Source organism: Argentina anserina, chromosome 7 (genome assembly GCF_933775445.1).
Source record: "Argentina anserina chromosome 7, drPotAnse1.1, whole genome shotgun sequence".
NCBI lineage: Eukaryota > Viridiplantae > Streptophyta > Magnoliopsida > Rosales > Rosaceae > Argentina > Argentina anserina.
The window spans coordinates 24,036,290-24,059,142 of NC_065878.1; the positions used below are offsets into that span (position 1 = coordinate 24,036,290).

General features: G+C 39.9%; 5 protein-coding genes across 8 annotated transcripts; 4 read left to right on the plus strand and 1 right to left on the minus strand.

Moving 5' to 3' along the window:
* The first annotated feature begins 939 nt into the window (after nucleotides 1–939).
* On the plus strand, nucleotides 940–3,198 carry LOC126802628 (wall-associated receptor kinase-like 22). Its single transcript, XM_050530277.1, has 2 exons — nucleotides 940–2,014; nucleotides 2,169–3,198. Exons 1-2 carry the CDS (start codon nucleotides 1,114–1,116, stop codon nucleotides 3,107–3,109), a joined length of 1,842 nt encoding a protein of 613 aa, XP_050386234.1. The 5' UTR covers nucleotides 940–1,113; the 3' UTR covers nucleotides 3,110–3,198.
* Nucleotides 3,199–3,378: 180 nt separating this feature from the next.
* On the minus strand, nucleotides 3,379–7,616 carry LOC126802630 (ERAD-associated E3 ubiquitin-protein ligase HRD1B-like). 4 transcript variants are annotated; one of them, XR_007672999.1, is made up of 9 exons: nucleotides 7,537–7,616; nucleotides 6,810–7,421; nucleotides 6,487–6,663; nucleotides 5,652–5,801; nucleotides 5,345–5,553; nucleotides 4,885–5,041; nucleotides 4,108–4,348; nucleotides 3,784–3,992; nucleotides 3,379–3,533 (listed from the first exon to the last, which is right to left on the minus strand). XR_007672999.1 is itself a non-coding variant. In XM_050530279.1 (8 exons), exons 2-8 carry the CDS (start codon nucleotides 7,340–7,342, stop codon nucleotides 3,846–3,848), a joined length of 1,608 nt encoding a protein of 535 aa, XP_050386236.1. In that variant the 5' UTR covers nucleotides 7,343–7,421; nucleotides 7,537–7,616; the 3' UTR covers nucleotides 3,576–3,845. The 4 variants fall into 4 exon arrangements, 2 of the variants coding, with proteins under 2 accessions (XP_050386236.1, XP_050386235.1); XR_007672998.1 differs by having other exon boundaries at nucleotides 3,396–3,544; XM_050530279.1 differs by lacking the exon at nucleotides 3,379–3,533 and having other exon boundaries at nucleotides 3,576–3,992; nucleotides 4,885–5,035.
* Nucleotides 7,617–7,729: 113 nt separating this feature from the next.
* LOC126802658 (probable NADH dehydrogenase [ubiquinone] 1 alpha subcomplex subunit 12) lies at nucleotides 7,730–9,838 on the plus strand. The gene is made up of 5 exons (XM_050530312.1): nucleotides 7,730–7,872; nucleotides 8,389–8,415; nucleotides 8,638–8,726; nucleotides 9,215–9,324; nucleotides 9,417–9,838. Exons 1-5 carry the CDS (start codon nucleotides 7,784–7,786, stop codon nucleotides 9,570–9,572), a joined length of 471 nt encoding a protein of 156 aa, XP_050386269.1. The 5' UTR covers nucleotides 7,730–7,783; the 3' UTR covers nucleotides 9,573–9,838.
* A 445-nt stretch (nucleotides 9,839–10,283) lies between these two features.
* LOC126801868 (D-xylose-proton symporter-like 2) lies at nucleotides 10,284–14,734 on the plus strand. Its single transcript, XM_050529342.1, has 14 exons — nucleotides 10,284–10,607; nucleotides 11,281–11,366; nucleotides 11,463–11,541; nucleotides 11,702–11,761; nucleotides 11,909–11,975; nucleotides 12,055–12,179; nucleotides 12,273–12,374; nucleotides 12,561–12,929; nucleotides 13,005–13,052; nucleotides 13,160–13,222; nucleotides 13,397–13,477; nucleotides 13,715–13,813; nucleotides 14,046–14,183; nucleotides 14,374–14,734. Exons 1-14 carry the CDS (start codon nucleotides 10,563–10,565, stop codon nucleotides 14,503–14,505), a joined length of 1,494 nt encoding a protein of 497 aa, XP_050385299.1. The 5' UTR covers nucleotides 10,284–10,562; the 3' UTR covers nucleotides 14,506–14,734.
* A 1,251-nt stretch (nucleotides 14,735–15,985) lies between these two features.
* Nucleotides 15,986–22,760, plus strand: LOC126802917 (uncharacterized). The gene is made up of 4 exons (XM_050530632.1): nucleotides 15,986–16,165; nucleotides 16,283–16,352; nucleotides 22,364–22,444; nucleotides 22,560–22,760. Exons 1-4 carry the CDS (start codon nucleotides 16,004–16,006, stop codon nucleotides 22,628–22,630), a joined length of 384 nt encoding a protein of 127 aa, XP_050386589.1. The 5' UTR covers nucleotides 15,986–16,003; the 3' UTR covers nucleotides 22,631–22,760.
* Nucleotides 22,761–22,853: the final 93 nt, after the last annotated feature.

Genomic DNA, 22,853 nt, shown 5'->3' on the forward strand with positions numbered 1-22,853 from the left:
AGTGGCTTCAATATGGTTTTGGCAGACAATGACAGAAATTGCATAATGTGAGTAGTTCCTTGCGGCCGTTAACCTCAGAATCTGCAGCTGCCCTTGCTTATCTGCAATTTGCATAGAAAATTCATGGAAATTTTCAATTCTTCCGACATACTATTAAGTGGTTGTTTCGTGGCATAACTTTGACCTTCAAGGCTAGTTCCTAGTAATGAGACACAGATAAGCACATTGGTGCGGAGGACAGTTCACAGTTGGTTATCTGGACCAGTTGACACATAAATTCTATAGCTTTGGAGTTATGTTGGTAGAAATTTTAACATGGGAGAAGCCAATGTCATTTGGTAGACCAGTTACCAGTAAACCGAACAATCATAGCCTGACATGCAATTTGTTGTGTCAGTGGAATCACAAAATGGTTTCTTTGATCAATTTTTTTGCACCGGACGTTAAAAGAGAGGGAAGGAGAGAACAAGTCAGAGCTGGCGCGGAGCTTGCAAAACAGCAAACGGTTGCCTGAAGCTGAATGCTGCAGAAAGAAAGGCCAACACTGGACGTAGTCACCGGAGACAGCCATAACAATTCGCACAGCTACTTTGCTTTGTTAAGTTTCAATATAATCAGCTACTATTATATCTTGTTTCCCTGCAACCAAGTTGACGTACTGCCGAGTCAAATTCAACTCCGTGGGAATGGAAGAAACCAGGAAGCTAGCTAGGAATGAATGAGCAACAATGTATATGTAATAAGTCAATAAGCCTGACTCGAAAGTTTTGACGTGGCCGATGTAACCTCCAGTTAAATACATATAACCAGAGATCAAAGTTGGCTGCGCGTCAATGAAGAGACCGGTGAGAACAAGGCAATTTCACTTGAATACAAACAGAAAGTTTTTACCTAGGTGCATAGTGCACATATGATCAGAAAGATCGATAGAAGAAAAGTACGATCTTCCAACAATCATACAATTCAACCCGGACCTCTGAGTAAAATAAGCAATAGATTATCAGAGATTCAACACCGCGTGAGAGGAAGAGATAGGGAAGCAGCAGATTGTATCTTAGTCATACTCACATTATTGCATACTTGAAACTAAGACGGAGAGCTTGATACCAGGATATGCTAAAAGGTACGGAGAGCTTGATACCAGGACATATCTTTTACAACATGCTCTCTTGGTTTACCTGGGCTTCTATATTGCTTTTGTTTACAGCAATTCCATTAGAAGCCAATTCCAACCAAAAAGAATGTGGAGATCTCAGACTCAAAATTCCTTTTTATTTCGAAACTACTGGAAAAGCAAGTGGACCTTCTCTAGGTAACCACTGGCCTGACAAATTATGTAGCAGCACTGATCTTGAGGCAGAGGTACAAGCTTCTTCATCTACCAAGGTACGATTAAGAAAATCCATTTACGGTTATAGTAACTGCAGCTGCTACACCGGAGCTGGAGTGAAGATGTTGCACTCGGACGAGGTCCACGATGCAATGAATTTGACAGATGACACCCAGATAGTTACAGCCTCCGGCACTAATGCAAATATTGCAGTCATAGGTTATGAATTATTTGGCTTTATAAGTTATGAACCATTAACTTTGAACATCAATAGCTCTCTGGCTGACCAGGAGGATGAGGCTTGTTATGGAACTGCCTATGGCCATTCCTCCATTCCAAAAGGTATCGAGTACTTATCTGGGAAGGAGGTAGAGAGTATAGTAAACATAACTCTATTATCCATGTATTTCTGGTTTACCATGAGACTTCGTGGTGGTACTGGTACACCAACCAACTGCAGCCTCATCTTTCCTGCTTTGCCCATGGCAGCCTTGGTAGGAAACGTCAGTAGTGCACGACAGTCATACTATAGAAAACTAGATGTCCTTCACCAATATGGTATACGATATGTACATTTTGACGATTCTGTCAGCAAAATTGACACGAATGATAAATCGGTATATAACATGAACAGTGGTAAAGGTTACCATCCACACAGCAACTTTCGGGCAAATTTTATTCTGGGTAAGTAGATTATTCCCCGACTGGCTGACTAACTATAATTGATAACTGATTTTTAGGTCTGAACAATAAGGAATGATTAACATGGTCTGTATATGATTTCTGAAATTTTAGCTGATCTAGGTGCATAGATAACTAACATACTGAAAACTTGCAGGTCTTGTCTTTTGTTGCTTATTTCTCGTGTTTGGGATCACTGGGATCTATTCCAGTGTGAAGAAACACAAGTTGATTGGGAACAAATCCAACTTCTTCCGGAAAAATGGAGGGTTATTGTTGGAGCAGAATATTAATGCTTCAACCAGAGGATGTACAACTATCTTTACATCCAAGGAGCTAGAAATGACTACCAACTGTCATAAGAAGGGTCACATATTTGGTACAGGAGATTATGAAGTCGAGCGTTTCATATATGAGATTATTACTCTCACCCAAATCAACCATCAAAATGTGATCAAGTTCTTTGGCTGCTGTCTGGAGACAGAAACTCCGGTACTGGTCTATGAACTCGCCTCCAATGGAACCCTTTTCGACTACATTCATCGTACCAATAGGAGAAGTACTACTTCATTGCCATGGGATATCCTTTGGAAGATAGCCTCAGAACCAGCAGCTGCCCTTGCTTATCTGCATTCTGCATCAATTATTCATGGAAATGTCAAGTCTTCCAACATATTATTAACTGATTGTTTCATGGCCAAAGTCATCGGCTTCAGACCTTCAAGGCTAGTCCCTAGCAATGAATCACAGATAAGCACATTGGTTCAGAGAACACTAGGCTATCTAGACCCGGAGTATTTCCATAAAGGACAGTTGACAGAGAAGAGCGATGTTTACAGCTTTGGAATGGTTTTGTTAGAGATTGTAACAGGAGAGAAGCCGATATCATTTGGCAGGCCAGAAAGTCAAAGAATCATGTCTTCTCATTTTATATCCATGGAGTTAGAAAACAGTCTCTTTGATCGGTTTGTTGAGACAGAAGAACACAGAGATCAAGTCAGAGTCGTAGCGGAGCTTGCAAAGAGATGCCTCAGTTTAAGTAGTGCAGATAGGCCTGCCATGGAAGAAGTGGCCAGGGAGTTGAGCATGTTGAGATGAACCATCCCTATGCGCAGTATCTTCTATAGCTCACCAGTCTGTTTGTTATCTTTTCGTCCACCCCCTATGTTTATAAATCACTATTAATCTATGGTAGGTTTCTTCAATTCCACTCCAATATATTGTTGAATGTTTCGTATAAATCAAAGTTTGATTCTCACGGAAACCTGAAACATCTAACATAGTCAATGACATGATGCTCTCAGAATGAAATCTGTTGTGAGACAATAGTTCACATACTAGTTCCAAATGGGGTTTGCAGGTATGCAGATACATATCAATTTGTCCACCATTCAATTTCAAATTTGTGCAATCTTGTAAGTTTAGCTGCAGAGTACTCGGAACTCTTACGCTCATCCCACTCAAGTGTCCGCTTGTAAGTACTTGTGCATGTAACTTGAATATACCTCTCTTTGCCAGTCTCCTGTGATCCGACTAGTAGTGAAAACCCCCAGTTTAAAGGATACAATGCAGAAACAAAGTGAAAAAAAAAAGGTCTAATTCAGGTGTACAGTTATGTTGAAGACACAAAAACATTACATCAACAGCACATGCTTAATCAATGCATAGAATTTAGATCATTTGCGAGAAGCATTCATATGTTATATATCCATGTTCCCCTTTTTTCCTCTTTCATAAAAGCACCTTATACAACATTGTGATCGTCATCCTACCTAGTTTGTTCCGCCGTCCTTGTATCCACATATTATGCCTTGAAACCAATAGCTTGAGTAGTCTAGTAAAGAACATCATCACCAGGAAAAGAATCTGAATCAGACAAAGGTTCAACGTTCTTTCCTTTGCTATCTTCTACGGTTGGTCCCCTTTCGACACTTTCCTTGGGTTTTGGCTTTTGTAAAATTTGGAGCTGATTCTGCAGGATCTGTGCAAAAAAACTACTTAAAAAAAGAAAGAAAGCACAAGGGAAATGGCTTGCATAAGCAGATCACAACGAAAAGATTTATGAATGCCATATGTCTTCAAACAGTGAGGGGTACCTCAATCTGGTGCTGAAGAACTTTTCTCTGGGCCTCCAGCTGAGAAGCTATTATATCAGAATTACTGCCCAATCTCCCCCCATTGGCTCCTAGGAAAGGAGAAAACATGTACTGCGGAGATTGAGGCAACGACAAGTTTGCAGGTCCACCAGGGGTTGCAAACTGTGGTTGTGATCGTAATTCAGTACTTGGGGAGTCTGCCATATGATTAGCCGGAGGAAGTGCCGCATATCCAGCAGACCTGCATACAACATGAGCTTTGTTTATCAATTTCTGGTCAGGCAACAAACTATATCAACCGATGAAACAAAAGACTAATGACATCACAAAAACTGGCCTTTAATACCAAAGTTCAAAAATAACATAAAATCAAGTACTCCATAGGGAAGTGGGTGGAGCTATTTAGAACCGCTGCACACACCCAACATTGTAGTTTCATAAGCATGATGTTGTATGCCAACTAAACAGGATATATGTATAGGGTTAATCTACTATACATCAATGTATGCTATACATCTCACATCCGACGGTTGACGGATATTATTTTTCTGACTCCACTCATAAAACAATATCGACCGTCGGATGTAGGATGTATAACATACATTGATGTATATTAGAATTTTCCGTATAGTCACCTGTAAATGCAAACTCATGTATGCACACAAGTAGCAAATATATATGCGGGACGAAGAAAATGGCAATGGACAATTTTTTTTTGAAAGAGTGGCAATGGACAAATTAAAAAAACAGTGTAACCACTTTACTACAATCGCATACCATACTAGCCTGTTTGGAGACGGATATACATAAGATTTCTCATATACTGATGCAGCTGCAGCTGCGGCACGCAGTCTTGCTTCATGATGGCTCATGTTAGCACCAGCAACTCCACCACTAGTTGAACCTTGAGCAGTTGTCCCTGATATGCCTGTCCCTGTTTTAATTCAAATCATTAAACACCATATCTTACTGCATCCCATTTTGACTAAAGTTGTTCACAAATATAAAATCATGACAAATGATATGATCAGTATAACCCACTAAACATTTCTAAAGCCACAAGTTAAATGTCCAAATGGTGTTTGATTGAGTCCTTAACGTGTCATTTCATATAACAACAGTTGTTCATGTAAGAAACGAATATATAAACATACAGAGTTCTAAAGGATCCTATATCATAGTTAACAGATTCTTAACAGCAATTGATTCAGTGCAAACTGAAACACCAGAAGTTTACCCTGTCGATGAGCATCGGAGTGTGATCCACCCTGTCCTCGAGGGGTACCTGTCCGACCATCAGGAGGTACAACAAGGGCTCTGCATGTGGGACAGGTATGCTGTCGCTCTAACCATGATCGCAAGCAAGCCACATGGAAAAGGTGTCCACATAACAGTTTCTTGGCTGTTGTCATCTCTTCACGGCAAATGATGCAAGTTGCATCACCTCTGGATATACATGAAAAAAGACGAATTAGATTCTCTTACGCAGAATTTACAATAACTTGAGCAGAAAACGTGAAACTGATAGATAGATTTTAACTCACGCAGTAAGTTCTTCAGGTGTAGCATCTGGGAAACGGTCATTCATGTTTGAAGTGATCTTTCGATAACGGAGGTAATCAGCAACACGAATCTTAAAGTTCCTGAACGTCTCATAGAGCTCACGAATCAAGTGCACTGGCAAGCCATAGTACCTACAGTGGGAAACAACTTAATGTCAAAATTAAGAACAAAACAGTTCAACCTGTGCATGTCAAGTATTAATTACCGTAATTGCTAAAGCTTAGAGGAAACTGGCTTATATTAACATTCTGTGACAGTGTAACATTTGAGCCTCTACCAAGGTCCATCTCTGATAGCCAAATAAGTTGAATCTAACATTAATTGGGAGGTCCAATGACAATAATTCAACCAAAGAACTTGATCCATAACAAGTTCAATCTAATGAATCGAAATGATGCCCCATGGGTTAGTCCAAATTGGGTTTGATCAAGGTCTTCTGTAACCAAATATATATATATATATATATATATATATATATATATATAATAAACAAAGATAAACTGACATAAAGTACAATGACTAGTATCTTATAGTCTATCTATCAGCAAGGTGGTATCACATAGTCATTCCAGCCCCTATAATTGCAATATTTTTCCATCTGAGTGTCCTCTATAAACTAAAATCCTAGTACAATAGCTAATTTATGCAACAAGTTAGATATGCAAATCATGCACATATAATCTTGAAGGGAAGTGTTTGTATGTACGTGTGTGGGGGGATGGTCCAAGCTCATGTATGCTGCTCTAAATTTAGCAAACAACTGAATTGGTTTGTAACGCTAAATTATCTACTGTTAGAGATCAACAGATTACTCACATGAAAATCACGATGAAGAAGCACAAATACATAGACAAGTGGAGTAAGTCACGAACAAGTTCCAAATAAAAAGTGTAGACATGCTTCCTCTCCCATTGTCCGTCCATAATCATGTCACTGACATAGAAAACATATTTCACAAATGTTGACAGCATTGTTGTTGCTAGAATCATGTACCTGAGCATAGAAAAAAAAACAAAACAACAGACATTATTAAAAGAAGAAACACCATAATGTGGAACTTGATAAGCCGTTACAGTATTTGTAAGTAGCACATTCAAAGCGTGAATCAGCAAAATGGAGCAGAAGTATGAACCACTCACTCGAATGCAAAAAAGAGGGAAACCGAAGGCTTCTGAGTGGCGATGATGGTGCTGACAGAGCTGTACAAAAAGAGAGTATCCACAACAAACAAGAAGCCCAAAAAGGACACAATCCGAACATGCGATAGCGTGGGCACAGATGGAGTAGTCTCAATGTACTCAACCCTCTTCTGAGCCAACCAATGCAAGGACTTGATCAGCAGCAGAGCAGTAACAAAGGCGAGAAACGACACGGAAAAGTCCTGCCTGAAAATAGTAATGGCAAAGAGGATCTCCATGACTTCCCTCCACGACTGCTCGTTGAGCCTCTCGACCTCGGGCTCCCTGAGTGAGCCGAGGAAGAGCTTCTTGGTGAGTTGCCAGAGAATACACATGATGACGAGGCCCATGTTGAGAAGAAGCACCAGACTGATCTTGGAGGTTGATAAGTAAACCATGGCAGGGTAAAACTGCCCTCTGGTGCTAAATGCATGGTAAATAATCGCTAGGGTTCCAATCAGACTTACCCCGGCGTAGGTTTGCAGCCTCATCATCTTTTACCCCACCAAAAACTACTCAAAGGTTCTCAATCGGTTTCTATACAGATTTAAGTTATAGTTCCATACTTCAGACCTAGATTTTTTTAAACAAAATTAAAAGCCGATTAATCAAAGATTGAAACATCGAAATCATAGATTAGACAAAGATTAAACCTTGAAATCGACGAAATTGAAACGAGTGGGTTTACCTGAGGGAAGAGTTGCTCCGTTGAAAATTTTCGGGTTTGCTGTGTTCGTTCTGGGCTTGGTTTCTTTTATTTTCTACAGAAAAAACAAAAATGATGTAGGTCTGTCCAATGAGGGGCTTCCACGTGTATGAAGCGCGCTTATAACCAATCCGCCTCATTAATACGGGCATGGGCTATTGTTATTCGGGTCGGACTTAAAATAAGAGAGGTAAACTAGAGAGAGAGAGAGAGAGAGAGGGAGGGAGAGATGGCGACGGTGGTGAAGAGCATAGTGCAGGCGATCAAAGAGAAAGGTCTGGGGACTTTTCTGAGGGAGGCTAGGGGAGAAGGTTACCTGTATGTTTTCTCTTTCTCTGTTTTTCTGTATCTGTTTGATTTGTTAATACAATACTTAGGAGATTTTCAAAGATTTCAATTGTGGTTGTTAGATGTGTGCATTTGGATAGTTGTAGCTAGGGTTTCTAAATCTATTTCTTTCTTTACTATGGGGATTTGCTTTTTCTGTTTGGTTTTTGTAATTTCTGGGTAAAAGATTGAACCTTCGCGAGAGGCTGATGAACTTTAGCTGTCTTAGAGAGAGAGAGAGAGAGAGAGAGAGAGAGAGAGAGAGAGAGAGAGAGATTAAATACGGGTTAGCTGAGAGCCTGAGATGAAGTGTTTGGAATACGATGATGGTCTTTTCTGATTTCACTGTTGTTCTACGCCTGAGTCTGCCTTAATAAGAGAATGTGGGAGAGAGAATGAATTGGAAGCTGAACCTTTTTGTTCATAAAGCTTTAGCATTTGGTGCGCTTACATTTCAAAATAGTTGTTTCTTACTTGTACTAACTGTTTATAACTTTTATGCTGCAGAAAATGTCTAGCTGATGGAAACCTTTTGTAAGTCGTAATTCCCCCTTATTCTTGAATGTTTTTGTTAATTTATATGTTTGTCTAACAATCAAGCACACCAACATGGTTTACATGATAGTTTGATCTTTTTAATAATGGGGAAATACCCTCGGTTGTTTCTGTATTTTGTTACTATTGTACTCTATTCTGAAATCTAAATCCATCTTCATTTTCAGCATCTATAACAAGTGTTTGTTTGATTTCTTTTAGGCAAACAAAAATCCACAATATTGGGGCAAAGCTTGTTGGTGTTGATAAAGTTGGGAACAAATATTATGAGAATCTTGACACTCAATATGGTTAGTGTTTCTCTTCCCTCCTGATGCCTTTGTTGTTAGTACAGTGTATTGGATTTAAATCCGCTTTCATTTGTGGCATTTCCATATCAGAAGCCATAATTCGAACATAGTCTATATAGGAATCATCTAAGAGGTGATGATAATTAATTGGCAGGTCTTGATGTCTGAAATTTGTGAATCAATCCCTGTAGCTTGAAGTTATATGTTACGACAAATTGCATGTCTAAAATTATGAAACGGGCTACATTTGAATCCCTGCTTCTTACAACACTTGCATGTATCGATATTTTATAAGTTGACCCCAACCACATTTGCTAATTACCAGCCACAAAAGGGAAAAGAATTGTTATCATCTCAGAGTTATAGACATTGCTGTTTTCCCTTTGGAATGTACCAGACTAATGGCATTCTTCAAAAGCCCTCTCTTGCTGCATGGTTATTGCAGTATGCATGTGACAGGTAACTGATTCACTTGAGGGAATTTTCAGGAAGACACAGGTGGGTTGAATATGCGGAGAAAGGTCGCTACAATGCTTCTCAAGTGCCACCAGAATGGCATGGTTGGCTACATTACATAACAGATCATACAGGAGACGAGGCAAGTTCTGCTTCCTTATCTGTTTGATCATGTATGCTGAAGACGGCAAATCATATTACATGAATTAACATAGATAAATGCACTGGTTGCAGCTTCTGATGCTAAAGCCCCAGAGGTATCACCTTGAACACAAGGAAAATTTCACTGGTGAGGGTGATGAATTTATCTACCACTCTAAAGGGCACAGCCTCAATCCAGGGCAGAGAGACTGGACCAGATTTCAGCCTTGGGAACCAACAAAACCCTGAGCTATATCATTCCTGATAAAACTCTTACAATCCACAGTATTTGGCTCTTCAATGTTGTAATAATGACTTGCACTTGTGTAAGCTGTGAATCCTTTTGAAGGTAAAAATGATGTATTGAGTTCAATAGACGAGCTTTCATTGTGATCTGATGTATCGTGTTGTTGGATAAGGATGTCATGGTCCACATTCTTGTGTAGTATTTTGGTAATACATTATTGTGTAGTATGCAACACCATATTGAGTACTGAACTACAGATTTTAATTAATTGGTATTCGCCACTCTTGGAAACTAATTCCCACATGTTGGTAGCACGGTTCTGGCTTTTTCCTCATGAAGACGATGGTGACATCCATCTGTACTCTCTGTACATTTGATGACGAAAATGAGGGAAATGAGATTGACTGTGGAAGTGAAGAAGAATATCGAGACAGAAATTCCCAGTTAGTGAAGGAGAAGCTTACAAGTCTGGACTCTGGAGTCCCAATGTCCCATCGTCACTCGTGGTTGCCTTTCAACCAAGACTGGCCTAATTACATTTACGAAGCTGAAATGTGAAAATGGAAATAGCCTTAAAAATAAATTTGACTCGCTCCTGCAATAACCGAAAGTCAAAAAATTGAGATTGAAAGGAATGAAAGCGAACCCAAATGTAATAAAGGTCAGTGTAACCCCCGTTCCTGGATTTGGATGTCTGTCTGTTTCGTCTAAAAATGTACAACCGTGTTCCACCTAACTCCCAAGCAATCCACCAGAAAACACATATATACAAACCCAACGATTGTTATCAAAATTCGGAAGCTTTTCCAATCTATTCAGTTGGAACTTGAGCTAACGTTCAGTGCGGCGCCGCCTGTTCTAAGTTCTAACCGAACTGAATCAAACTAGTTCTTCCCAAGCATAAGCAAAGCAAGCACCTTAAGTATCAGTGTTTCTTTGTTAGCTTTAAGCCTCAACTCAGTCAGCTAGCTGTACGAGGAACAATATTATCAATGGCGTCCGACCCCGAGCGACCGGCGCACTCTTCCCGCCGAGAGGTTTCTCTTTCATTTTTCAACAACCCACTTTTTCTTCTGTTTGCTTATCTCTGTCTGCTTGCTCTACTATTCCATTTTCTTAGAACTGGTAACTACAAGTCTACAACATGTTGAATAGAACCCAAATGCTGATCAAGTTTAATTGCTAAAGAACGCAGCTTTGGTCAAGAGGACTAACAACCCAGGTGGTTGGGGTCCCCGTGTTTTAAATGAGTTTCAAATTCAGTTTCGAGTTCTGCATTTTGTTGCTTCGTTCGGTGGAAAGAAGAAAATTACTGATGAAACTTTTGAATTTCTAGATGGGATTATGGTAACTGGTCTTTGGTGTTTTATACCAGATCAGTTTTGATTCCAAATTTGGTTTGATGCTGAGCAAAACTGTACAAGTGTACATCAATAAATTTATTGAAAAGGGCTATGTACATTTTGACTTCTACGTCCCGTTTGGTTGCTCCGGAAAGTATAATGTACATTTTTCACATGAGAACAAATTGTGGTTTAGTTGAGTGAGGACACGGCTTTTGGCTTGGCTCATTTGAGAATCAGAACAAAAACGGGCGTTGATACACACAAATCACATATGTTCTACTTTTGTTGCCTACAGAAGAGTGCGTGTGAATATCTGTTTTAGATATCCAGGATCAATGTTGTTAAATACATGGCCATGTTTTAGGTTCAGAATTCAGACTATGTCCAGATGCCACTTCTTAATGGGGGCCAATATTCAGACAACTATTCTGTTCTTGCCGCAGTGCTCCCGTGAGCATTCCTTTTACCTGAGTTCTCAAGGTTTTTTTTTTTTAACTTTATAGTCAATTTCCTTCTAATGTTGCCGTTGCCTGCCTGCGATGCCAGGTTTTTATTCCCAGCTCTTGGAGGATTACTGTATGGCTATGATATCGGTGCCACATCTTGTGCAACAATATCCGTAGAGGTATACATTCACTAGTATTCAGAGAGTACCAAGCACATATTATATATAGTTGATTCTGTTAAAACATTACATAACTATGCTATTCTGTAAGTGTATGTTAGAAAATTGGTTGGAATTGACTCAGAAATCCAATTAATGGGCTTCTGTTTTCTTGGTGCAGTCGGCCACATTAAGTGGAACATCATGGTACGATTTGTCGTCTGTGGAAATTGGTCTTATAGTAAGTGTCCTACTAAACTTCCTTGCCATTACTGAAATCTTTGCGGATGTTTTTATTGTTTTCCGGCTGCTCTTATTAGTTCACTTTAGAATTGGCCTTCAAAGAAAGTGAATATATTTTCTATTTTCTGCCTGTTTCATTTTGCAGACCAGTGGCTCACTATATGGTGCCTTGATTGGCTCTTTGCTGGCCTTTAACATTGCTGACTTCTTAGGTTGGTGTTTCAGTTATACAAGTAGTTCTAATGATTTTATCCAATATTGAGGATCTTTGAATGATAAATCTGTTTGAAGGAAGGAGGTGGGAGCTGATTTCGTCCGCTTCAGTATACCTTATTGGAGCTATAGTAACAGCACTAGCACCTGACTTGCCTGTTATGGTGATTGGGCGTGTAGTATTTGGTATAGGAATTGGACTGGTAATCGATGAAGTGAATTTTTTTTCCCTTTTATCTAAACTCTTTTGGGCAATGCATGTTTGAGATGTATGATCTTGATCTGTTCTCTTGTAGGCAATGCATGCTGCTCCCATGTATATTGCTGAGACAGCTCCAACTCAGATACGAGGTCGACTAATATCACTCAAAGAGTTCTTTATAGTACTTGGAATGGTTGTAAGTGCTTTTACATTACATCCCTAAGTGTTGTGATTGCAATAAAGTAAACTGATAGTATATTCTCATTTCTCGCCTCTTTTTGTGGCCTATTCTACATTAATTGACGAGTTGTAATGAGAATATCGTATACATATTTAACTGGATGAAGGCCAAAATACATTAAGCACCTTAAACTTTCTGCAGGCTGGTTATGGAATTGGTAGTCTTTTAGTCAGCATAGTTGGTGGCTGGCGGTATATGTATGGAGCTAGTGTCCCCCTGGCAGTAATTATGGGAATCGGAATGTGGTGGCTACCAGAGTCACCTAGATGGATCCTCCTACGCGCCATTCAAGGAAAAGGGAATATGAATGATTTGAAAGATTCTGCAATCAGGTGCTTGTTCCGGCTTAGGGGTACAATTATTGGCGATTCAGCTCCTGCACTAGTAGATGAGATGCTGGATGAGCTTTCTTATGTTGGTGAAGAGAAAGAAGCTACATTCTTCGAGATGTTTCGTGGAAAATGCAAGAAAGCCCTCGTGATCGGTGCAGGACTAGTATTGTTCCAACAGGTAGTTACAGTCTGCAGCAATTTATGATGTGATCAGTTGCCAACGTTGCTAATATGCCATTCTATACTATGACAGATAACAGGGCAACCAAGTGTATTGTATTACGCCGCATCAATTTTTCAGGTACCCTGCTATTTTAGTTGTAAAACACTAATTGGGCATTGAAGAAGAGATTATCACATGGGTTTCTTAGAACAAGCAGTCTTATTATAATCTGTTGTATCCAATAGAGTGCAGGATTCTCGGAAGCTTCTGATGCAACACGGGTTTCAATTGTACTTGGGTTATTCAAGGTATAATGTCCAAAGTATGTGTGCCTTTAATCCAGAAGCAGTTCTGGTACCCACCCCCATTTTGGTGTTCACCTCCTTTTCTTTTCTTTTTCTTTTAAAAAAAATGTGCCTACCATTCCCTTGAGAAATTGACTCTCTCATACATATGCCTGACTTGGTCTTCTAATGATGTAGTTGGTAATGACTGGAGTAGCTGTGCTTGTTGTTGATAGACTTGGGAGGCGACCTCTACTACTTACAGGTGTTTCTGGGATGGTAAGCCCCCTTATTGGCCAATGTTGTTCTTTTTACATGTGACCGTGTGTTTCGTAATGCTTGCTTTTTCAGAGGCAGCACTTAACTGTTTCAATAGAAATTATGAGAACATAACTGTTGGATTCATTCTCATTTCTCCACTCTAAAGGACAGTAATACATTTGAATTAAATACTGTAATCCAATAATCTTTAAACCACCAGTACTCTCAGGGATCTATTCACTTTTAATGTGGCAGGCCATCTCTTTATTCCTCTTGGGATCATATTACCTTTTCTTTGATGATACACCAGCCGTAGCTGTGGTTGCTCTGTTGGCATATGTTGGGTGTTATCAGGTAACTAAATCTGTCCTTGTTTATATAATGTTTTGCTCAGGATATTGGATAATGTGTGGCGTAAAGGATTCTGCAAATTTTAAATTAGTTTTCTGATTACTTTTTTCGAGTCCAACTTTTATCATGAATTCATGATCAGTCTGTTAACTTCTGAAGTTTTCTTGTTCTTAGATTTGATACACTTCCATTTTCTACTAAAAATAATGTGCAACTCATGGTATTGGTTTTGCAGTTCTCCTTTGGTCCCATTGGTTGGCTCATGATATCAGAAATTTTTCCCTTGAGATTAAGAGGGCGCGGACTTAGCATAGCCGTGCTTGTGAACTTTGCTTCAAATGCGTTGGTGACATTTTCATTTTCCCCTCTAGAGGTGCGTGAGACTATCAGCAACGTTTCACTGTTGACTTTTCTGCAATAATTCGCAACAATATACTTTCAGATTATGAAAATAATTACATCTTTGATTAGTTGTGGGAAGCATGCTAGATCACAAAGTTCATGTACTTTCCCCAGTTATGTCCTTGATTTAACAGTGTGACTGTGATTGCAATTGACTGCAGGCGTGGCTGGGAGCTGGAATATTGTTTTATGTATTTGGAGGAATTGCTGTGGCATCTCTTGTTTTCATTTTCTTCATTGTTCCAGAGACAAAAGGGCTTACACTTGAGGAAATCGAGACCAAATGCATTTAGGAAATCGAGACAAATCAAAACAATTGTATGGTTTCATGTACGCATGGATATACATTTTCTCATATCCAGTAGTGTACGACTTTTACGGTGTTGTATACTAGTAGAGTATCTCCTGTTGGAAACTTGGAATACCAATATCTTCATTGGATCATGTATCTTGTTTCACTAAAATATCATGTGTATTCTTTAGTATTGAGGAAATAAACATTTGGCCACATACAACTATGCACTTAGCAGCACCTTACCCATCTCCCTTCATCACTCTGAAGCAATGTCCCAAATTGAACTAGTCATGAACGTTGAAGACGAAATTTGTGATGAGCTGCTCTGGGGTAACAAATTGTTTTTATTTAACTAGTTTTTCTTTTTTCTCTTCCCAAATACTAAAAGGAAACTAAACATTTTCTTCAAAATAGCCAGAGACAAAAAGAAAAAGAAAGCAAGTGTCTTGTTTTCGTTGGCCAGTAAAGAACCAACAAACCTGTGGAAACCTCTCGATAAGGCTAGGCAATGGCATATGATTACTACTATTACTACTACGTACTCGACTGTCTTTCCACTCATGGCTTTGCAACCTTAAAACTTCTGGAATATTCCACTCCGATCTTCTCCATCAGACTCGATCAGGAGTGCAATATAATCAACTTATGGCCTCTTCTTCTCTCCCACAGGTTTCACTTTCTGTTCCAAAATGTTGCTCTTCGGTGATTTCTGTCTTCTCTTCGTTTTTCTGTTTTCTCAGTTTCAAGCATGATATGATCATATACACACTCTTAGGGTGTGAAAATTTTGCATGGTCTTAATAGAATTTATGTTCTGTTTAATATCGGAAAGAATCGAAAGCAGTTATCAGGCAGCTGGTGTTTCTTCATAACCAAGAGGGCTTTTGTTGTTGAGTATATTGGCTTAAACCCCATATTACGACTTGAACAAAACCGGAATTGATCACCACTTTTGATCTGGACTCATCAGTTGAGCTCAAATGAGATCATCATCATTGAGGACCTTGTTTACTTTGACCACGGATTCTGGTTCTGCTATCACTCTGATGAGCCATCAGTTGTACGACTTGTATCTGTGGTCAAATTACCCCACAAAAGAACTGGTTTAGTTATATACATCCATGTAGTAACAAAGAAGGTTGTGTGTACAATCAGTTTTGTTCCAGTGCTGTGTTGTCTGGACACAAACGAATTTAGCGGACGAGATTGTCTATTTTAGATCTCTGCCATTTAAATTGAACATTATGGGTGCAATGTTGTATATGCAATTTTTCAGGTGAGTAAACTTTCAGGTTCAGGTGACATTGGTCGTGCAAATGACCCTCTTCATAAGAGTTCAAGAAACTATTCCCGTGAGTATTTCGTTTCCGTGTCCATCAATACAAGTACCGTATCCCATCTTGGATTGGGCCTAGTACAAAGGCCCAATTTAGGCCTCTGGGAAGTGTTTAATTGGGGGACTACTAGGGTTTAGTGAGAGAGAGAGAGAGAAGGGGATGGCAAAGTTCAACGAGGTACAGAAGAAGAAGAGAGCGCAGAGCCAGGAGAAGAAGAGAAGGGTTCACGGCGACCCTGTCAGTGGAAAGCTCCATCTCAAGCAGCAACCCGTCTCCATCTCCGGCAAGCGCAAGCGCAAGCTCGAGAAAAAATGGCGCAGGGTAACCATCCCTCTCACCCGACCCGACCCGACCCATCCACCCGATTTGCTTTTCTGTAACTCACACGCCCTTAGCTATGCTTCTACAACTCACTGGTCTGTTTTAATTGATTTGCAGGACCAGAAAGATGCTGTGGAGAAGGGACTGATTACTATGGAAGATGTCGAAATGGCCGCTGCTGATCTTGGTATGCTTTCATGCAACTCCTATCTCTTAGCACAGAGTAATCAGTCAAGGTTTTAGAAAATTATCAAAGAATTGAGTAGACTATTATTCCCAAAAGTGAATTTGGTGTTTATGGTAACAGTCCTAGTATTAGGCCAATGTGACAAAGTGCTTCTTAGTATGGTTTCAGTTTTGATAAAGAAAAATGGAGCTGATATGAATATGTGTTAGGGTTTTAGACCTAACAGAGTAGAATTTGTAGAGAACGAGAGGAAATTGAAAGAAATAGTAATGGATAATTTCATAGATATCATTCCTCTCCACAAAAACCCAGCTAAATAGCTGTAAGAGTTTCTGGAAGGTGGACACGCGTCAACAAACGCTGAAACAAAGGAAATACGAAATAACAGAAAGATTCTTAGCACCAAGTACAAAACGGTGCGTATCAAATAACCTAAACGCTGCGTTTAGAGACAATACAATTAGAATAGGAAAAGTATTTTCACTATTCTAACACTCCAGCGCTCTTCCAAAACAAAGTTCATGCATCAATTACTCTGGAACCCAGCATTGTTCAGAACATCTAGATTAAAATGTGGGAACCTCAACATGATAGTTTCTGAATCTTCCCAAGTTGCTTCATCAGGAGAGGTGCCAAACCATTGTACCAACCACATAATTGTAACAATGCCTTGCTTCCGCACGTATTTCTTTTCCAGTACAGCCTCAGGCTCCCACTTTGGATTGTCTGGGTCCACAATTGGAGGTAGCTGGGGAGATGGGACAACAGATTCACCAATTTGTTTCTTTAAGAGGGAAACATGGAATACATCATGTATTCTAGCTGTGATAGGCAACTTGAGTCTGTAGGCTACCTTTCCAATCTTCTCAACAACTTCAAAAGGACCATAAAATCTTGGGGAAAGTTTGTGAAGTACCTGTTGATGCACAGATTGTTGTCTGTAAGGTTGTAGCTTTAGATACACATAGTCTCCCACAATAAATTCTCTCTCTGTGTGCTTTTGGTCATAGAAATGTTTCATCCTCTCTTGTGCCTGAGACAAATTTCTTTTGAGCAGTAAGAGCAATTCATCTCTGCTTCTCAATTGTCTATCCACTTGAGCCACTGCAGTAGAGCCTGACAAGTAGGGAATCACAGAAGGAGGTGCATATCCATACAAAGCTTCAAATGGAGACATTTTGATGGCTGAGTGATAGGCTGAGTTGTACCACCATTCAGCCCATGGCAGAGCCTGCACCCACTGTTGTGGTTTTTCACCCACCACACACCTTAAATATTGCTCCAAGGTTCTGTTCAAATTTTCGGTTTGACCATCCGTTTGGGGGTGGTAAGCAGATGATTTGTTGAGTTTGGTTCCCTGTAGCTTGAAGAAAGCTTCCCAGAATAAACTCAAAAACACTGGATCTCTGTCAGATATAATGATGTCTGGTAAACCATGTAGCTTAAATATCTCTTGCACAAATAATTGAGCTACAGATGCTGCTGAGTATGGATGAGCCATAGGAATGAAATGCGCATATTTAGTTAATCTATCAATCACCACCCATATCACTGTTTTTTTCTCAGAAGTTGGTAATCCATCAATGAAATCCATTGATATTTCAGACCAAGCTCTTTCTGGTATGGAGTTGGGTTGTAGCAAACCTGGTGGAGAGATGGTCTCATAATGGTTAACTTGACATGTGTGACACCGCGAAATAAAACTCTTGATGTCTCTGAGAATTCCTGGCCAAGAGAAAGTCCTCTTAATTCGTTGATAAGTTCTTGTTCTTCCTGCATGACCTCCAGTAAAACCTTCATGTAGCTCTTGAATTATTTTAGTTCTCCAATTATCTGTTTGTGGAACAAAAAGCCTGCCTCTGTAATGTAAATGACCATTAACCAATGTATAATGTGGCTTGCTCACTGTCCCTTGCTTCAATTCTTGGAAGATAGCAGTAGCCTCTGCATCTCTGGTGCATGCTTGTATTATTTCTAACACAAAGTTATGAATAGGCTGTGACACTCCCGTAATGGTACACAATTCAAGTTTTCTGGACAAAGCATCAGGAACATCATTATTTTTCCCTGCTCTATAATGAATAGAATAGTCATACCCCATTAATTTCAGAAGCCATTTCTGTTGTGCAGGGGTGGTGATCCTTTGCTTCAAGAAGTACTCAATAGTCCTATGATCTGTGTAAATGGTAAAGTGTTTTCCTAGCAAGTACGATCTCCAATGTTCCACGGCAAAAACCACAGCCATCATTTCCTTGTCATATACTGAAAGTATGGTATGTTTGGGAGCCAAAGCTTTGCTCAAATAAGCAACCGGGTGGCCTTCTTGTGAAAGAACAGCTCCAATACCTTTATCAGATGCGTCACACTCAACAACAAACTCCTTATTAAAATCTGGTATTGCTAAAACTGGTGTAGATATAAGTGCTTTTTTGAGACTTTCAAAAGCCAACTCTGATTCCTTGCACCACTTGAAGCCATCCTTCTTTAACATGTCAGTGAGGGGTCTAGCAATAGTGCCAAAATTACGAACGTATTTCCTATAATAACCTGCAAGTCCCAAAAAACCTCTTAATCCCTTGACTGTCTTTGGTTTGGTCCAGCTTTTAATGCTCTCAATTTTATGGGGATCAACAGCAACTCCATCTGCACTGATAATATGTCCCAAGTACTCAACCTCCCTTACCCCAAAGCTGCATTTAGACTCTTTTACCTTGAGTGCCTCTTTCTTCAGAGTTTCAAACACTGCCTGCAAAAGAGTTAAGTGGTCTTCCAAAGTAAGGCTATAAACCAGGATGTCATCAAAGAAAACTAGTACCCCTTTCCTCAAAAATTCCCTTAGAGCATCATTCATCACTGACTGGAATGTTGAAGGGGCATTGGACAACCCAAAAGGCATTACTAAAAATTCATAATGTCCAGAGTGAGTTCTGAAAGCAGTTTTGTGAACATCGCCCTCGCACATCCTTATCTGGTGATAACCAGACCTTAGATCTAATTTTGTAAAAATTGTTGCGCCATGCACTTCATCAATCAACTCATCCACTACTGGTATGGGGTACTTATCCTTGATAGTAACACTGTTCAAAGCCCTGTAGTCAATGCATAACCTCCAAGTTCCATCCTTCTTTTTGACCAGTAACACAGGGGAGGAAAATGGAGAAACACTAGGCCTAATTATCCCGTTTTCTAGCATTTCCTGCACAATGTTCTCAATTTCACTCTTTTGGAAGTGGGGGTACCTGTAGGGTCTTACATTTACTGCTGGAGTATTAGGAGCTAACTCAATCCTGTGATCATAAGCCCTGACTGGGGGAAGAGAAGTCGGAACTTCAAAAATCTCAGAGTAGCTTTGTATCAGTTTTTGTATATTGGGATGGGTTGTGTCATCCTTATCCTGTAGAGCAATAGGACTTAGATGTACCATCACTGCATCTCTTTCCTTTCTAAGTAGTCTTGTCATTGACTTGCATCCCACCACAGCAGCTTGTGTGTGAGTCTCTCCCTGCAATAAATATTGTACCCCATTTTTGTGAAATTGCAATTTCATACTTTCAAAATTCCAAGTAAGAGTGCCTAAGGTTCTGAGCCACGTTGTACCAAGGACCATTTCACAACCGGATATAGGCAAAATATAAAATTTAGCTCTGCAAACATACTGTTGTAATTGCAGTTCAATTTCCACTTCTCCTTCAGTCAACATCACAGCTCCACTAGCTAGCCTTACTCTTAAAGGCTTAATGTGCATGACAGTAGAATGACACTTCTTTAAAATTGAGGGGTGAACAAAATTATGAGAAGCTCCAGAATCGATTAGCACATGGATAAGTTTCTTGTTAATAATACCCTTAAGTTGCATAGTGTCACTAGAGTTAGGACCTTCCATGCTTTGAAGTTGGATTTCAGGTTCAACATTGAGCTCGTTTTGGACCTCGAGTAGATGAAGATCTGCTCCCATCTCATTAACCTCAGGTTGTGGAACATCAATCTCATCCTGCAAAACTTCCATGACTAATACTCGTCCATGTCCTCCCTCTAATTGTCGTCCCTGCCCTCTTCTACAATTATGTCCTGGTCGAAACTGCTCGGGACAAAAAAGACACTGGCCTCTTGCTCTTCTCTCCTGGTACTCAGCTAGGGTCAATCTCATATGTCCACCATTATTGCCATTTGTTGCAGGGGCCACAGGTCTAACTTGTGCAGGGTGTGGTCGCACTTCAGCATGTGCAGGGTTGACCCTAGGTAGAGGAGCTGCTGCATTAACTAGTGGCCTAGCAACCACTTGACTTCTCAACTGTGTTCTATGCAAAGACTCTTTCAAAAATTTTAGCAAGTTCATAAGCGTCAAAAAGAGTTTTTGGGTTAAGAGCTTTAACACTAGCTCTTATCTCTGGTTTCAAGCCTCCCATGAAGAATGCTAGCAAAGTCTCTTTAGAAAAAACTTGGGTCCTCCTGGATAATCTTGTGAACTCCTCCATGAACTGCTCAACTGTTCCATTTTGATTCATTCTAGCTAGAGCAGCTTGATAATCCATCAACGTATATCCACTAAATTCCCTCATTAGAAGCTCAGACAATCCAGCCCATGTTGGTGGAAATTCACTCTTAAAGACAAACCACCTGTCAGATGCTTTATCAACAAGATGCATTATAGCCAAAGGTAATTTTCGATGTTCTGGTATTTGGTAGAATGCAAAGAACTGTTCAGTTTTATTCAGCCACTCAGTGGGGTCTCCTCCCCCAAAAGTATTCATCTCTAGCTTCATCTGTCTCATTGTGGGCAGTGATGGGTCAATGGCTTGATGTTGGTGGTTATCTGTGTAAGAATGTGTACTCTGGTAGCTCTGATGGTTCATACCCCCAAAACAATGAATACAATTGTTATAAGGTTGAGCTTGATGGTTATGGTACTGATTTGAGGTGTTGAAATTAGGGGTCAAACTATGTGTGCCTTTAGATGCAATAGAGTCACATGGGCCATTGTCATGAAAGCATGTTTTGTATGGGGGCAAAGAGGGATCACGGTCACTAACATGGGTGGTAGGGGCCATTCCCATTTGTGAAGTAGCAAAATGAGGTATGGATGCATGCAAGGGACCAGCCATGTGATTGAAGGGTTGTGTACCAAAACTAGAATGCTGATAATAATGAGTTTGGTTATGTGGTCCTTGAGCACAATATTTTTCACCAGTAATTTTGGTACTAGCAACACCGTGAGTGTCATGTGAGTACCCTTGCCTTGAATTTCCATTTGACAAGGCTAAATTTGCAGTGTCCATAGATTTACCAACAGTTTCATTCACAAAACCCAACAACACTTCACTATCAGACAAACTACGGAATGGTAAAGATGCATCAGGTTTAGAAATAGTGTTCTCACCCTCAGTGGAAGATGTGCCGATGACCGCTTTGGTGGAAGAAAGAGACTCTCGGATCAGAGCTGCAGCAGGTGAGTTGGGTATCGAGCCAAAGGGTATTACAGAGAACCCATTATTTTCCGTGGTCTTGGGAGCAGTAAGCTTGCGAAATTCCTCTAACAAATCGGAGCGAAGTGCAGAGATGGAATCCTCCACCGATTTGAATCGAGCAACCGTCTCATCCTTGTGAACTTGAAAGTCGAATTCCAAGTTACTAACCTCCCCAGGGCCCTGCGTATTAGGCCCCGTCGCTTTCAAACGACCCATTTCTGGCTCTTGATACCAGATTGTTAGGGTTTTAGACCTAACAGAGTAGAATTTGTAGAGAACGAGAGGAAATTGAAAGAAATAGTAATGGATAATTTCATAGATATCATTCCTCTCCACAAAAACCCAGCTAAATAGCTGTAAGAGTTTCTGGAAGGTGGACACGCGTCAACAAACGCTGAAACAAAGGAAATACGAAATAACAGAAAGATTCTTAGCACCAAGTACAAAACGGTGCGTATCAAATAACCTAAACGCTGCGTTTAGAGACAATACAATTAGAATAGGAAAAGTATTTTCACTATTCTAACAATATGTTTGTGGTTGCAGAAGAATCTCAGGGGACGAACAAAGGTTCAAAGAAGTTCTCCATGAAGAAGAGTGTTAAGCTTAAGCAAGGAAAGCACAAAGGTAACTTTATTTTCATCACTAGTCATATGCTCTGTTTGTTTTGTCAATGCCATGGCCTCCGCTTTTGTATGTGAATCCTCTGTCTAAGTATGTGTTTGTTCTAAATGATGGACAGGTAAGAAGAAGGGGAAATCTTCTAAGCCGGAGAGTGTTGCTCAACCTTCAGTCGATGTAATGGTAGAGTAGTTTTGTCTAGTTGGCCAAGAAACACGCCACATTGTACTCGACCTCATCTACCATCTATCTATTCCAACTGGAAATGAATTTTGGGCAGAAATTTTGCCATCTAGGTGCAATATATTTTCTACTGTTTATCGATGTCTAGTGTTATCTTTCTACTTTTTTTTTTCCTTATTTCTGACCTCCTATTGTTGATAACTTTAGTATGTCGAAAGATGAGATGATTGAT

Bases quoted from the DNA above. Each gene is read 5' to 3' on its own strand.
- LOC126802628 (XM_050530277.1), top strand. From the start codon at position 1,114: ATGCTAAAAGGTACGGAGAGCTTGATACCAGGACATATCTTTTACAAC. The intron at 2,015-2,168 runs GTAAGTAGATTA...GAAAACTTGCAG, and splicing joins TCGGGCAAATTTTATTCTGG to GTCTTGTCTTTTGTTGCTTA.
- LOC126802917 (XM_050530632.1), top strand. From the start codon at position 16,004: ATGGCAAAGTTCAACGAGGTACAGAAGAAGAAGAGAGCGCAGAGCCAG. The intron at 16,166-16,282 runs GTAACCATCCCT...ATTGATTTGCAG, and splicing joins TCGAGAAAAAATGGCGCAGG to GACCAGAAAGATGCTGTGGA. The intron at 22,445-22,559 runs GTAACTTTATTT...AATGATGGACAG, and splicing joins TAAGCAAGGAAAGCACAAAG to GTAAGAAGAAGGGGAAATCT.
- LOC126802658 (XM_050530312.1), top strand. From the start codon at position 7,784: ATGGCGACGGTGGTGAAGAGCATAGTGCAGGCGATCAAAGAGAAAGGT. The intron at 8,727-9,214 runs GTTAGTGTTTCT...GGGAATTTTCAG, and splicing joins GAATCTTGACACTCAATATG to GAAGACACAGGTGGGTTGAA. The intron at 9,325-9,416 runs GCAAGTTCTGCT...CACTGGTTGCAG, and splicing joins CAGATCATACAGGAGACGAG to CTTCTGATGCTAAAGCCCCA.
- LOC126802630 (XM_050530278.1), bottom strand. From the start codon at position 7,342: ATGATGAGGCTGCAAACCTACGCCGGGGTAAGTCTGATTGGAACCCTA. The intron at 4,349-4,884 runs GTATGCGATTGT...TGTTGTATGCAG, and splicing joins TCTCCAAACAGGCTAGTATG to GTCTGCTGGATATGCGGCAC. The intron at 3,993-4,107 runs GTACCCCTCACT...TTTTTTGCACAG, and splicing joins TTCTTCAGCACCAGATTGAG to ATCCTGCAGAATCAGCTCCA.
- LOC126801868 (XM_050529342.1), top strand. From the start codon at position 10,563: ATGGCGTCCGACCCCGAGCGACCGGCGCACTCTTCCCGCCGAGAG. The intron at 11,367-11,462 runs GTGAGCATTCCT...CTGCGATGCCAG, and splicing joins GTTCTTGCCGCAGTGCTCCC to GTTTTTATTCCCAGCTCTTG. The intron at 13,478-13,714 runs GTAAGCCCCCTT...TTAATGTGGCAG, and splicing joins TTACAGGTGTTTCTGGGATG to GCCATCTCTTTATTCCTCTT.